The sequence below is a fragment of the Bufo gargarizans genome, chromosome 5 (genome assembly GCF_014858855.1).
Source record: "Bufo gargarizans isolate SCDJY-AF-19 chromosome 5, ASM1485885v1, whole genome shotgun sequence".
Classification (NCBI taxonomy): Eukaryota; Metazoa; Chordata; class Amphibia; order Anura; family Bufonidae; genus Bufo; species Bufo gargarizans.
Genome location: NC_058084.1, coordinates 398658877 through 398673952, shown reverse-complemented (window position 1 = coordinate 398673952; position 15076 = coordinate 398658877). Strand labels below are relative to the sequence as shown.

The 15076-nt window shown below is 40.6% G+C and overlaps 1 protein-coding gene across 1 annotated transcript in view; it reads right to left on the bottom strand.

Moving 5' to 3' along the window:
* DNAH11 (dynein axonemal heavy chain 11) overlaps positions 1-15076 on the bottom strand; it is a 268017-nt gene that overhangs the window by 214009 nt on the left and 38932 nt on the right. The window contains 9 exon segments of the mRNA XM_044293255.1: positions 4528-4697; positions 4788-5042; positions 6172-6504; positions 10342-10737; positions 12918-13022; positions 13292-13487; positions 13645-13763; positions 13845-13982; positions 14606-14722. Of these exon segments, the coding sequence (XP_044149190.1) occupies positions 4528-4697; positions 4788-5042; positions 6172-6504; positions 10342-10737; positions 12918-13022; positions 13292-13487; positions 13645-13763; positions 13845-13982; positions 14606-14722 (1829 nt within the window).

The window sequence follows — 15076 nt, the reverse complement described above, 5'->3', positions numbered from 1 at the left end:
CGTAGCGGTTGGTTTCAGCCACAACTAGGTCATAGAGATCCGCGGTGAAGAACAGCTCAAAAAACTGAAGGGCCAATCCTAAATGAGCCGTCTCCAAGCGAACTCCAGACTGGGCGATGAAAGGGGGCAATACGGGTGCGGCGGAATCAGGGGATTGCCAATTAGGATTTGCCAGGAACTGCCCTTCTGGTGCTCGCCACTTCACCAGGGAATACGGCAGTGCTGGTAGAAGGTCCAGGGTGTGCTGCGCTGCTGGTGTATGCCGCACCATAAGCAAGATCAGCGCTAGCACCACTCTGCTGCAAATGAGGATCATCATGCGGGGTATGCAGAACTCTGACATGGGATCGGGTACGCCTGACCGTAGCAGGGACCTCTACCTCGTCATCTTCGCTAGCGGTTAGAGTGCCACTGCTGTCTACAGGTTCATATTCTGAACCACTGGATTCAGCGGATAAGGCGTCCCCATCGCTTTCATCCATCACGGTCAGAATCCTGTAGGCCTCTTCAGCGGAATACCCCTTGTTTGACATTTTGGGTTCACTAAATTTAGGGGGTATTCCTCTGAGACTACCCGGGAAAAAGAGCAAACCTACCTAGTAAAAAGGAGTGCTTGCGAAGTAAAGCTGCGATCGCTAATAAAGATCCAAAAAGCTCAAAAGTGATCTTTTATAGCGGCGCAGCGATTTTACGTTTTTTGCAGTGATCAGAAAAAAAAATTCTGTCACTGCGGTGGGGCGGACTGAACGCAAGTGTGCGCACAAGATCAGGCCTGATCGGGCGAACACTGTGTTTTTTGTAGAACCTAAGGTGACCCTAATGTACTGATAGATCTGATTGCGATCAGTCTTGATCACTTACAGATACTATATAGTACTAGTGCTGATTAGTGACAGCGATGACGCTGATCAGCGACAAATCAGTGACTGCGGTGCTGTGGGCTGGGCGCTAAACTACCTAGCAAGTAGCTAACTACCTGGCAGGGATGAAGGACCCTAACAGGGGGGGTGATCAATGACAGGGGGGTGGATAAGGGGGTGATCAGGGAGTCTAATATGGGTGATCAGGTGCTAAATAAGGGGTTAAATAAATGACAGGGTAATATCTAATGTGTAGTGTGGTGATTTGGTGCTACTTACAGAGCTGCCTGTGTCCTCTGCTGGTCGATCCAAGCAAAAGGGACCACCAGAGGACCAGGCAGCAGTTATATCAGACGCTATTTTCAAAATAGCGTCTGACATAACCATTTAATTGGACGATTCAAAAATCCACAGCCTGCCAGCCAATGATCGCGGCCGGCAGGCTGCAGATGAACTTGTGAACTACGCAATCCTGTGAACGCACGCTCCTGTGAGCGCGCGTTCACAGGAAATCTCGGCTCACGCGAGATGACGCCAATCAGCGTTAGTGTGACCTGGGAGCGCCGCAGCACTGACGCCTTTCGGCGTTAGTGTGGCGGGATTTGGTTAATTACAGATCTAATTATTTCTGAAATTACTTTCAGGATAAGTCCACACATGACTGAAAATACAGTGAAAAAATCTGCGGTTTTGCAGCAAAAACCTCAACAAAAATACCCATGTATTACAAGGCTGTTTTGCCGCAGAAAAGTCAGTGGACATCATTCTCTTCATTCCAAAGGGTGAAATCTACTTGGGAGATCTGCAGCATAAATTGGCATACTGCAGATTTAAAATCCACACCGCAAGTAAATTTTTGCTGCAGTTTTTTATGCAACAAGTGGATGGGATTTCATAAAATATCATCCATTTTACTGGTATTGTACAACGCTGCACATTTGCTGCATGAAAATTGATGACCGTAAATCTGCAGTTGTTCAGTCACATGTGAACCCAGCCTCACCCTCCCGAACTGCAATGAAACATCCCTGGACTCCTAAACTCAGAGAAAAAAGTACAGCAGGACTCCAAAGCTTCAATAGCATTCAGAGCTAATAATAATGTAGTGATAATAATAATAATAATAATTCCATCTTTCATATTTGAGTTATATGTTGAGTTCAGGATTTGGGGAGAGAGTGCCTTAGTCTGTGTGAGGAGATTTTTAGGCCAACCATGCTCCTCTGGAATTCTGGGAAGAAAATAATGCAAATGAGCTCTAAAAGGGGTTGTCCGGGTTCAGAGCTGAACCCGGACATACCCATAATTTCCCCCAGGCAGCAACCCTGATGTTAGCATCAGAGCATAAGATGCTAGATTGCGCAGTGCAAGGGCTTTTTTGTTTACAATAACACACTGCCGGGTGGAGGCGTCCCCACGGCAGTGTGTTCGGTGACGTCACCAGCGCTGATGGGAGTGCTTTAGCTCTGCTCTAGCCGTTTTACAGGCAGCCCCATGGAGAGCCCGGTACGTCACCGGAAGTCCGGAAAATGCCTTTGCCCTGCGCAATTTAGCGCAGGGCAAAGGAGAGCATCGGAGCATAAACTACTCCGATGCTCAAGTCAGGGGGACTGCCTGTGTGAAAATGGAGGTACGTCCGGTTTTAGCTCTGAACCCGGACAACCCCTTTAACAAGCTTTGCCACTAATGCCACCAGATGTAAGGCATTTATCCTATAAGTTAATGTTCAACCCTTTAACCGGTAAGATACCAGCGCCGTACATGTATGGGCCGGTTACTTGGGACAGAAATTTCAGCACAGTACAGCTGCGGCGCTCTGATCGGGCGGGCGCAGGAGCGACGCCCGCCCGATCAGCTACAGAAGTCCGGCAGTCACTGATAGCCGGACCCCTGCTCTATGCGCCAGCATCGGTGTTTTCACCGATGTCGGACCATACTGCCATAGTGCCACAGTCAGCACTGAACCAAATTTTTAAAAAAATATGGAAAAAAAGAAAAAAAGTTGACATATATTAGGTATCACCGCGTCCGTATCAACCGGCTCTATATAAAATAAAATAAAAATTAAAAAATTAAAATCACATGATCCACCCCGTCAGGTGAACGCCGTAAAAAAAAAAAAAAACTGTGTCAAAAAAGCCATTTTCTGGTCACTTTCACTGAAAAATTGTAATACCAAGTGATCAAAAAGTCTTATTTACCCCAAAATGGTACCAATCAAACAGTCATCTCATGCCGCAAAAAATGAGCCCTTCTTCCATGCCATGTGCCCCCACAGCAGTTTACCACCATATATGGGCTGTTGCCATATTAAGGAGGAAATGGGTAACAAATTATGGGGTGCTTTTTATCCTGTTACCCCTTGTGAAAATGAAAAATTTGGGGCTAAAGCAACATTTTATTGGAAGAAACAAAACTTTTCATTTTTACAGCCAAGTGTTTCCAAATTCCGTAAAACGCTTAGGGGGGGTCAAAGTCCTCAGTACCCCACTTAATATATTCTTTAAGGGGTGTAGTTTCCAAAATGGGGTCACTTTTTGAGGGTTTCCACTTAAGGGTACGTCAGGGTCTTTTCAAATACAAAATGGTGCCTAAAAACCATTCTAGTGAAATTGCCTCCAAAATCCATATGGCGCTCCTTTCCTTCTGACCATTGCCACGTGCCCATAGAGCAGTTTACCACCACATATGGGGTATTTATGTAAACTGCAGAATTAGAGTAATATATATTAAGGTTTATCTACCAAAAAAGTGAAATTTTGAAATTTCACCTCCATTTTCCTTTAATTCTTATGGAACACCTCAAGGGTTAAAAAAGTTTGTAACATAAGTTTCTAATAATTTGAGGGGTGTAGTTTCTAAAATTGGGTAATTTATGGTTGGTTTCCATTACATAAGCCCCTCAAAATCACTTTATAACTGAATTGGTGCTTAACAAAATGGTTTTGGAAATTTTGTTGAAAATATGAAAAATATCTTCTAAAATTCTAAGCCTTCTAACGTCCTAAAAAAATAAAATGACATTTACAAAATGATGCCAACATAAAGCAGACATATAGGTAATGTTGAATGATAACCATTTTATGAGGTATTACTATCTGTCTAAAAAAATAGAGAAATTCAAATTTAGAACATTGTGAATTTTTCCCAATTTTTGGTAAATTTGGGATTATTTTATAAATAAAGGTGAAATATATCGACTCAAATTTACCACTGTCATGAAGTACAATGTGTCACTAGAAAACAGTCTCAGAATGGCTTGGATAAGTAAAAGCGTTCCAAAGTTATTACCACCCTGGGATTTAGGGTGAAAAATGGCCCGGTATTGAAAGGGTTAAATAGGCCTTGAACCATGACTTGGATAATAAATAAGCCAGCAACTCATCTGCAGACAGCTGTTTCAGGATATTGCCCCTCATCAGTGCAGAGCAGTGAGCACTGGCTTAACAGGTGGAGAGACCCAAGTCAGGACTTGGTGGTTACTATCTCTCCTTGGAGACTTATGGGATAGCTGCCTTAAATCTGGTGGCATTAGCGGCAGAGCTTGTAAAGAGCTCATTTGCATCCCTTTCTTCTATATTGAATTCAAATTACAGTGAAATAACGGTGAGTTAGCTAAAAACATACAGCCGTGCCAAAAATGCCCAGAAATGCAGGAACTGCTCACCTGTCAACGACAAATCTGAGAAGATGCTCTTTAAACATCCAGCTCCACTTTCGTATGATCACAAGCATGCTCATTTTAAAAGGCTTTAAATCCAGCCTGAACCAACTTTCAAAGACCTTGGTATCTTCAGATGAAAACATCTGAGTATAAAGGTTTTCATAGATGTCAATCTAGAATGAGAAGAAAATTATTTTAAAAATTCTTTACTTTTCATATTACCTGATGTAGGAGTCAGACAGACATTTAGTCTTGCTTCTTACCTGCTCTTTAAACTGATCTATGGAGGGTGGATTTTCTGGAACCCCATCATCAACATGAGCCTCAATTTCTTCTGATGTTAACACATGACCATATAGAAGAAATTGTCTCATAAACTCTGACCTGTCGTCCGTCCACAGGTGTGAATAGGAATCGTATGTGCCTCTGAAATCCAAGACTTTGCCAATAACAACTGTTATCTTGTCCATAATTCCTTGTCGGACACCCGAGAGGTCACTCATCTCATCCAGGTCGTTCTGTGACACAGACCAGAGCAGAAACATTTTTAACATTTATCATTGTTAGCATTTTCATTTTTTTAACAATGCTGAATTTAAATGTGCATTTTATGGAGACATGTCAGATAAAGTTGTGACTTCCATGCCACATTAGATGTTGGTGAGATCGGCTGACAATCTAATGTGTAGAGTGGCCTTGCAACTCTTCTTGATGTGGAAGACTGAAGAGAAGGATTGCGATAGGGACGAGCCGGCTTGGGGCTGGTCACTGTTGCAGCCTACTATTGGCAGCTCCCCCGTCGTTGACTGGTTTTGATCCGAGTGACAGGGAGATGCAGCGGCGGCCGTGCAGGGATCAGGAGTGACGCGGCTGCTGGGGAGCAGGTAAGTATAATCCGTACAAGAGGCCCTGGCATCGGGGGGGGGGGGATATTTTAGATATCGGATAACCCTTTTAAAGGCCAACTAAGTAACACACTCGAAGTAAAGCACCGTAGGTTGAGGTAGTTAGCAGACAATCCATAACCCTGGCTATGGTGCATGGTGGACAAGAATTACCCAATGCCATGTGTTACATGTGTTCTCAAAAAGAAAGACTGGCAAAAATCTTGTAAGTAAAGAGATGAAAAAAAAAGAAAATGTTGCATTACTATACAGCAGAACTCCATTAAAAGGGTTGTTCATGTTTTTCTATTGATGACCTATCCTCAGGATAGGTCATCAATATCAGACAGGCCGGGGTCCTCGTACGACAGCTGCCTTCTATTCTCTGTTTACCCGTTCGCCTTTGCAACTGCAGTGGCGAGCAGTGTAACTGCAACTACGGCGTCCCATTCACTTTTATGGGATGGCTCCCGTCTGTTGAAGTAAATAGGACAGAGCCGTCCCATAGAAGTGAATGGGGACGCCATAGTTGTAATTACACCTGCTCACGGACGCAAGCAGGTCAACAAAGAAGAGAAAGCAGCACTCGTACGAGCACTGCCTTCTTTTCAAACAGCTGATCGGTGAGGGTGCCAAGAGTCGGATCCCCGCCAATCTAATATTGTCGACCTATCCTGAGGATAGGTCATTATTATGACTAAAAATCAGGTACCCCTATAATAAATGATGGGTCCCCTGGAAGTCTATCTACATGTGGATTTACCTGGTAATTGTCTTCACCAAAATGTTTGGCAATTCTTTTTACTTGTCCTGATATTTTAAAAATGTCACCAAGAAGCTCTTCCATGAGGTCATAGAGACCATCCCCATCTTCTTTCTGTAACGAGGGCTTAAATACAATTTCATGACCACTAAGACACATTTGTGCCTCAAATAGGGGAGCTGGCTTTAATCTATCATCTGTGTTGTCTACAAAGAACTCCAAAGAATGAAGAATAGTTTTATACAGTCCATCTGTCACAATGTCGTCCATGTACTCCATATAGATCTTCCATGCGTCTACATCTGGAACAGCCTTTAAGAGTTTCATATTCTCCTGTGGAAAAAATGATACGACATGGAAGTAATAATAGTCATGGACAATTTCTCTCATATGTTATGAACTTTAAAATTATATATAACCCTTAATGGCCAAGCCTAAAAGGGCCTTAATAACCAGCTCAATTTTTGCGTATTGGCTTCTCTGCATTTCGACAGCCATAACTTTTTTACTTTTATCACTGACCTCGCTGTAGGAGATCATTTATGTGGGAGAAATTGTTTTATTTTTTACAAAAATGTGTACCATGTAATTCATATTACATTTTTATATTAATATTGTAAATATAGGAAAAAAATATTTTAGTTTGGAATTTTTGTTTATATTTATACTGTTCACGTTTCACACTAAATACACATTTGCTGAATTAGTTCTTCAGGTTATTACGACGGTTGTGTAGACGCCTCATGATGATTTTGATCAGATGTGCAGATGCCTAATGATTTTTATTTTTTTTTTTATTAAAGTTGCTCAAACGTTTCAATTTTTTTGTTTTCATTTTTTACTCTCTGCCTTCCTGGGGCCATGACTTTTTTTATTTTTCCATTCACATAGTTGTATGAGTTTTTTTTTTTTTTTGCGGGACAAGTCTAATGGCACTATTTACTGTTGCACACAATGCAGTGGGAAGCTGGAAAAAATTCCAAATTGGTGGAATTAGAGGGAAAAAACGCAATTGCCCTATAGTTTTATGGGTTTTGTTTTTACTGCATTTCCTACGTGGTAAAACTGACTTGTGCTCTTCATTCTCCAGGTCAGTATGATTACAACTATACCACATTTATATCGTTTTTATTGTATTTTAATACTGAAAATAAATGAAAATATTTTTTTTTCTTTGCATTGTCATATCCTGAACCCCATAACAATTATTCTGTCTACAGAGCTCTGTAGTTAATTTTTTGTGGGGTGATCTTTGCTTGACATTGCTACCATTTTGGGGTGTGTATGACTTTTTCATCACTTTTCACTCAATTTAGTTGGGGAAGCGAAGTGACAAAAACAAATTTAATTTTGATGATTTTCACCGTTACGCCATTCCCATTGGAGTCTATGAGAATTTCACTATGTTCCTATGGAGCCCTGCCTCAGATCCTTCACGGTGACTGCAGAGGATAAACAGCTCCCCCAACTGCCACAAGGGAGAGCCATTCCAGCCCCAGAAGTGCTGTGCTTCTGGGTTTTCGGCTCTCAGATGCTGTGGTTACATTTCAGCATGGCATCTGAAGGGTTATATGTCTGTAATCGGTATTATCGCTGATCGCAGACATTAGCCCCGAGTGTCTGCTGTTTAAAACAGCAACCACCAGGCAGCTATGAGATATATAACATATAATACGGATATATAATAAATGTCTGAGTTGAGAATACTCCTTTAACTCTAAGGCTATGCAGGGAGTGTAAAACTCTGTAATAGAAAATAGAGCTCAAAGTGCTGTTTAGCTATATGAATTTTGCACAGACTTTTGGACCTCGTGAAATTGTGCTAAAGGTTTGACTCTATGGATAGGCTGATGTCATCATTACATATTAGATGAAAGAGTGTACCAATGATTACTTAAAAGGGAATCTGTAACCAGCGACCTCCCTATTACACTGTTTGCATAGACACATAACTGTTGTTCACCTGATTAAAAAACTGTTTTTCTTTTGGTGATTCGAGGCTCCATTCCAGAGTTATTATACTTCTCCTAAACAGGCAAATGAAGCCTTTGGTGCAATGAGGGCATCACCCTTACTCTTGTTGCACCCAAGCTCTGCCCTTTTTGAGGCCAGCCCTCCCTTGCTGCTTTGACAGGGCCAGACAGTTGCAAAGAAGCCATGGAGGGGCTGACCACAGAAAGGAAAGGAGCATGTGTGCAACAAAAGCAATGGTGACACCCTCATGGCACCAAAGGTCTAACTTGCATATTAAGAAAACATATCATAACATGGGAAACAAACCTTGGATCAATAACAGAAAAACACTGTTTTCAGGTGAACCACAGCTACAGTGCCTTGCAAAAGTATTTACCCCCTTGACTTCTTTCATAATTTTGGTACATTACAGCCTTAAGTTCAATGTTTTGTTAATCTGAATTTTATGTGATGGATCAGAACACAATAGTCTAAGTCGGTGAAGTGAAATGAGAAAAATATCTAAATAAAACTATTGTTTAGAAATAGAAAACAGAAAATTGGCATGTGCGTATGTATTCACCCCCTTTGTTAGGAAGCCCATAAAAAGCTCTGGTGCAACCAATTAACTTCAGAAGTCACATAATTAGTGAAATGATGTCCACCTGTGTGCAATCTAAGTGTCACATGATCTTTCATTACATATACACACCTTTTTTTGAAAGGCCCCAGAGGCTGCAATACCTAAGCAAGAGGCATCACTAACCAAACACTGCCATGAAGACCAAGGAACTCTCCAAACAAGTAAGGGACAATGTTGTTGAGAAGTATAAGTCAGGGTTAGGTTATAAAAAAATATCCAAATCTTTGATGATCCCCAGGAGCACCATCAAATCTATCATAACCAAATGGAAAGAACATGGCACAAAAGCAAACCTGCCAAGAGACGGCCACCCACCAAAACTCACGGACCGGGCCAGTAGAGCATTAATCAGAGAGGCAGCACAGAGACCTAAGGTAACCCTGGAGGAGCTGCAGAGTTCCACGGCAGAGACTGGAGTATCTGTACATAGGACGACAATAAGCCGTACGCTCCATAGAGTTGGGCTTTATGACAGAGTGGCCAGAAGAAAGCCATTACTTTCAGCTAAAAACAAAACGGCACGTTGTGAGTTTGCGAAAAGGCATGGGGGAGACTTCCAAAATGTATGGAGGAAGGTGCTCTGATCTGATGAGACTAAAATTGAACTTTTCAGCCATCAAAGAAAACGCTATGTCTGGAGCAAACCCATCACATCACCCAAAGAACACCATCCCCACAGTGAAACATGGTGGTGGCAGCATCGTGCTGTGGAGACGTATTTCAGCAGCCAGAACTGGGAAAATGGTCAGAGTTGAGGGAAAGATGGATGGTGCTAAATACAGGGATATTCTTGAGCAAAACCTGTACCACTTTGTGCGCGATTTGAGGCTAGGACGGAGGTTCACCTTCCAGCAGGACAATGACCCCAAACACACTGCTAAAGCAACACTTAAGTGGTTTAAGGGCAAAACATGTAAATGTGTTTGAATGGCCTAGTCAAAGCCCAGATCTCAATCCAATAGAAAATCTGTGGTCAGGCTTAAAGATTGCTGTTCACAAGCGCAAACCATCCAACTTGAAGGAGCTGGAGCAGTTTTGAAAGGGGGAATGGGCAAAAATCCCAGTGGTAAGATGTGGCAAGCTCATAGAGACTTATCTAAAGCAACTTGCGCTGTGATTGCCGCAAAAGGTGGCTCTACAAAGTATTGACTTTAGGGGGGTGAATAGTAAAGCACATTGACTTTTTCTGTTATTTTGTCCTATTTGTTGTTTGCTTCACAATAAAAAAAAAAATAGCATCTTCAAAGTTGTGGGCATGTTCTGTAAATAAATGATGAAAATCCTCAAACAATCCATATTAATTCCAGGTTGTGAGGCTCCAAAATATGAAAAAAGTCAAGAAGGGTACTGTTTGTGTCTTTTGCAAGGTACTGTATGTGTCTATGCCGTTTGATAGGGAGGTCGCTAGTATAAAATTCTTAAAAACACATATTACAAATTACATCAGCACATTCAGAACATTGAAAATACCTTGACACATTTGAGTAATGTTTTTTTTTTGTATACCAGTCGTTTGACTCAAATGAGATTTCTCAAAGACGTCACAGGCAATTTAGTAATGAAAAAACAAGTACCTCAGCGAAACTGCGCAGTTTATAGCCATCGTCTTGGATTGATTTATACTTTTTACTTAATCGTTCATTTTTATCTTCGAGATTGATCAGGGATTCCTTTTTATTCTCTTTTCGTGAAAACAATGCCTGCTCAGCCCAAGAATTCATAATCTGCTGCATTGCAGTTATATTGTCTTTAGATTTCTGTAATCTCCTCTCCAAATCGTAGACTACAGATTTCAGTTGAACCATGTAATCCCAGCAGTCTCCACTGTTCCATGTGTAACGTTCCTCTGCGGCTCTTAGCTGTTCATTGATAGCCGCCATGTCTTCCTTAATTAAGGGGTATTCTACTTCCAGCACGGTCTTCTTTACTGTATTGTACCAATGGACCACAAGCTCCAAACTGCCAATATACTTTCAGGGAATGAAAAGAAATATTAATAAAGCTGAATAGTAGTTCAATGTAGTTTAAAACTTTTGATCTCAGTGACATGTCAAAAGTTTTGATCAGTAGGGGTGCTGTACCCAAACTGATCAAAACTTTTGACATGTCACTGAGGGGGCTCAGCAGCTGTTGCTGAGCCCCCACCGATCATGAGAACAAAAGGGGCAAGAGTGATCTGGTGAGAGCTTACAATAGTCTTACTATAGTATCTTTATTCATGCAAACTCTTCTTCCTCTAACCATAAGTGCAATTACATCTTCTGATCATTGATGCAGTGTGGACCAATACAAGCACAATACACAGCAATCAGTTTAAAGGTTATATGGTCTCCGTAGCTTTTTATTTTAACAATTAGTTCAACCTGAAATTAAGTTAACTGCTTAAATGTGAAATGAAAAAGAAAAGAAAAAAATTAAATTAATTATACCCCACATGTAATTAAGAAAGACCTGCCAGAAGAAATATAAATGCAGTTTTATTAAAAGTTTTGTCCAGCAGTGACCGGCCTCAACCAGTGATTGGGACCAGGGAGTTGTGACAGAATAGAGTAGAATGAGAGTGGTAGGGAATTAGTAAGAGAAGTTTGGTTTATTTTATTATTTTACACCATTCTAGGCCTTTAAGAAATTAAATCTCTCTCTCTCTATATATTTGTCTATCTAGTACATATAGGTGGTATCTCTCATTGTGTCTATACGTGATCATGAGATAACTGCTGAAAAGTCATCCTTTCAGACCAAGAAGTGGGGCCTATTAGGCTACAGCCTGTATTACACAGGCAGATTGAGCACCCGATTGTCGAGAGGGAAGCGTTCCCTCCTGGCAACTGCCTGCTTGCTAGAAGACAATAATAGGACATGTTTTATTTTTTTGCCGAAGGGACATAGACATACAGAAACAGAATACACATGGAGTAACGTCCGTTTGTTTGTTTGTTTTGTTTTTGCAGACCCATTGAAATGAATGGTTCCGCATACTGTCCGCCAAAGAAACGGAACGGAGACAGAAAGAAAACACGTTCCTGTGCATTAGCCCTTAAAGGCTTGCTAAAGTGTGTTTTCTCAAGGAGACATGAAGTTGCTCGACATTGGTCCAGCTTCTGAAATCCATGGTGATCATTTGTTATCGCCAGGGGATATCTGTGGCCAGACATACATTTACCCTTCAGTGGCATTTGTGGCTCTCATCATTTTGGCTCGTAGAAGGGCCACATGGGAAGGCACTGTCTAAATAAGACAACGACTCTAATAAACGGAAAGTACGCAAGATTAAGGAAAGCTGCGGATGTCAGCGGATTCCTGCAGCACCGCTACGTCAGCCAAACCAATAATAACTATGCTCTGTGCATGCCAACAATCATAAAGGACTATAGGTGCATTCTAGGTCATTCATGGGCTTTAAGGATCCTTGATATCACGTATTGTTATTGTGTATCACTTCTTTTGTAGCAATATCTAACACATAGACATGATATTCATATTTTCATGTTAAAGCAACATTACAATAGATGTAAAACTGTAATCTTTCGGATGCATTTTACTGTAATATGTCATACATTCAAAAAAAATATCTTAAAGAGGATCTTTTACCACTCCTGACATGTCTGTAGTAAATAATTGTATTTCACATTTAATAACAATTCTGGAGCATCTATTATCATGCCTCTATGATGTGTCAATTCCTCTATTATGCCCACTACAATTTCCTGAGTAGATTGCCAACTGGATGACACTGTCCAATTGCTGGCAATGGCAGACTGTGAATGGACACAGCCCTCTGACAAAGGAAATGCTAACACCCAGTTGGCAATTTACTCATAAGTTTATAGTAGGAATAATAGGAGAGTCAGATCATAGAGCCATAAGAAAAGATGCTCCAGATTTGTATTTGCAAGGAGAATGCAAGTAGCCCCTAAAACAGACATGTCAGGTTAAGTAAAAAGGCTACATTCACACAATTTCACTAACCTAAGAGTTAAGCTACATTCACAGGATTTCACGGTGTGCTGTCCACATCTTTTGCAGCCCCATTGAAATTAATGGGTACGCACCTGTTCCGCAGAATTGCAGAATGGATGCAGACCCATTCATATGGTTGTGTGAATGAGCCCTTAGATGTACTCTGAGTGTTCCCATAAAACCTACATACCTTGTGTAGGATTTCCTTCTTTTCAAAAATACTTAATGCAGCCTTAGGTAGGTCGGTATGATTGAGTACTTGAAGATATTTCACCTCTCGTAACACTGCTACTAACTGCAGATATAATTAGACAGAAAAACAGTAAATTGCAAATGTAAAAAATTATAATGCAGTATATTAGGAAACAGACGTTCAAAGTTGATCCAAATGAAGAGCCAAGATATTATATGAGGATGTATAGATGAAAAGATAGATAATAGATAGATAGGAGATCGATAAATATGAGATAGATAGACTACAATTAAAACTGCTCCCTGAGATACATTGTCACTTGTAAGCTTGATATATTTTATGTCCATAATTAAAAAAGGAACTGTATGTACCTTGGGATCAAAGTTGACACTGAGAAGACCATCATCATGGTTACGTTTTATAAGTGGTTGGTCTAGATTGAATCTGCAAATATCATCCACTTTAGATATCCACTGGTCATATGCTCTGTCCTCATACTGATCCAGCAAAGTCATCATCTCCATATATTTCTGATAGATGGATGAAGCTTCTGGACTTTCCATGCTTCTAAGAAATGTCAGATATAAGAATAATGAGTTTGATTGAAAATGATGGTAGTCTCATCAGATTAGAACATTTTCACAGAAATGCAAGTGTACTTACAGGTATGGAACAGGGAAAGCGTACACAGTTACATATAATAATATATATGATAGAAGCTTACTCGTGCTGGATGAATCTGAAGTTTGACCACACTGTCTGTATTCTGTCCTTCAGTTCCTTAGTCCATTTCAAGATTCCAGAAAGGGTTGGCATATTTTTGTGTACAACAAAATGTTCCATCTGTAAAATAAAAAATACCTGAGTAGGAGTATATTACCGCAATTGACATGGTATACTATGTTATTTTTATCTGGTACTGACCTGTTTAACGTGCTCATCATAAAACAGCTTGCATTTGTCAAGTTCGTCACTATACATCTGGAGCAGAGTGAAATAGTTTGGGCTGAATAGATCCAATATGGTCTGTCTTTCAAGAAAATAACCAGAGATAGCCAGTAACTGCAATAAAAAAAACAATCAGAAACTACACTGAAGAATCATATACTGTAGTTCACAATAGAAATTAGATTCATGGAAACTGAAGAAGAATTATTCATAAAGCAGTAAAATTGCGAGGAAGAACAGTTATGCCTTTGGCTTGTACTCCTAGGTAAGGCAAGAAAATACAGGTTCCACAGAGCCCAGAGTTACTTAATTTTGTCCAAAGTAACTCCATTTTGATTTAACTTAAGGCCTCTTTACAGGGGCTGGGAATTGGCCAGATAATTGCTAACAAGTGTTCATAGGAACGCTCGTTAGTGATTATCTGACGGTGTAAAGGTGCTGCCAAATACTCGATGAAAGAGTGAAATGCTCGTTCATCGGGTAATATGATTTTTGAGCAGACATCTAAATCGTTGTTTGCCAGCAGCAGATCATGCCGTCTAAAATGCCTCTGCTGCTGGCAAACAATAATACTGTATGGGGATGAGTGATGGTATTAGCAATCGCTCCTCCCCATACTGTGGAGGAGATCGCTGCATGTAAATGGTGTGGTCTTCTTCAATGACGAGCAGGCACTTGCCAGGAAGGAACGCTTACTTCCTGGCAAGTGCCTGCTAAATTGTCTGGAAACATATTACCTTGAATGCAGACTCTAAGCCAGAACAGTCTTTAAAAGCAAGACATATCATTGTTGCAATTTGAGTCTCAAGGTCTGAAACTGTGGCTTTGAACTCTGCGTAATCCTTTTCAAACTCCTGTGAAAAGCAAGAAAATAAATCAAACTTTATACAATCAATGCAAACATAAGTATCTTATACATATCACTAGTGGGAACATTTTTGAATGGCCACTAACGTTTCACACAACTTTGCAATCAATAGTAAAAGTGACCCTAAGAAACTATGTAATATATCTTATCAGTGACAAATGTCTAATTCTCATGTTATCAGCTGTTTACTTCCCAACATCTTGCTCAATACTTTTCTCTTTGAAATTTGCAGTCCAGAACAGAAGGATCAGATTGCTTGTATTAACATGTACATTCTTTAATACTTCTTTAAAATGTCCCCATAATCCTGGGGCTGCTTCTCAGTGAGTAAGAGAAGGTT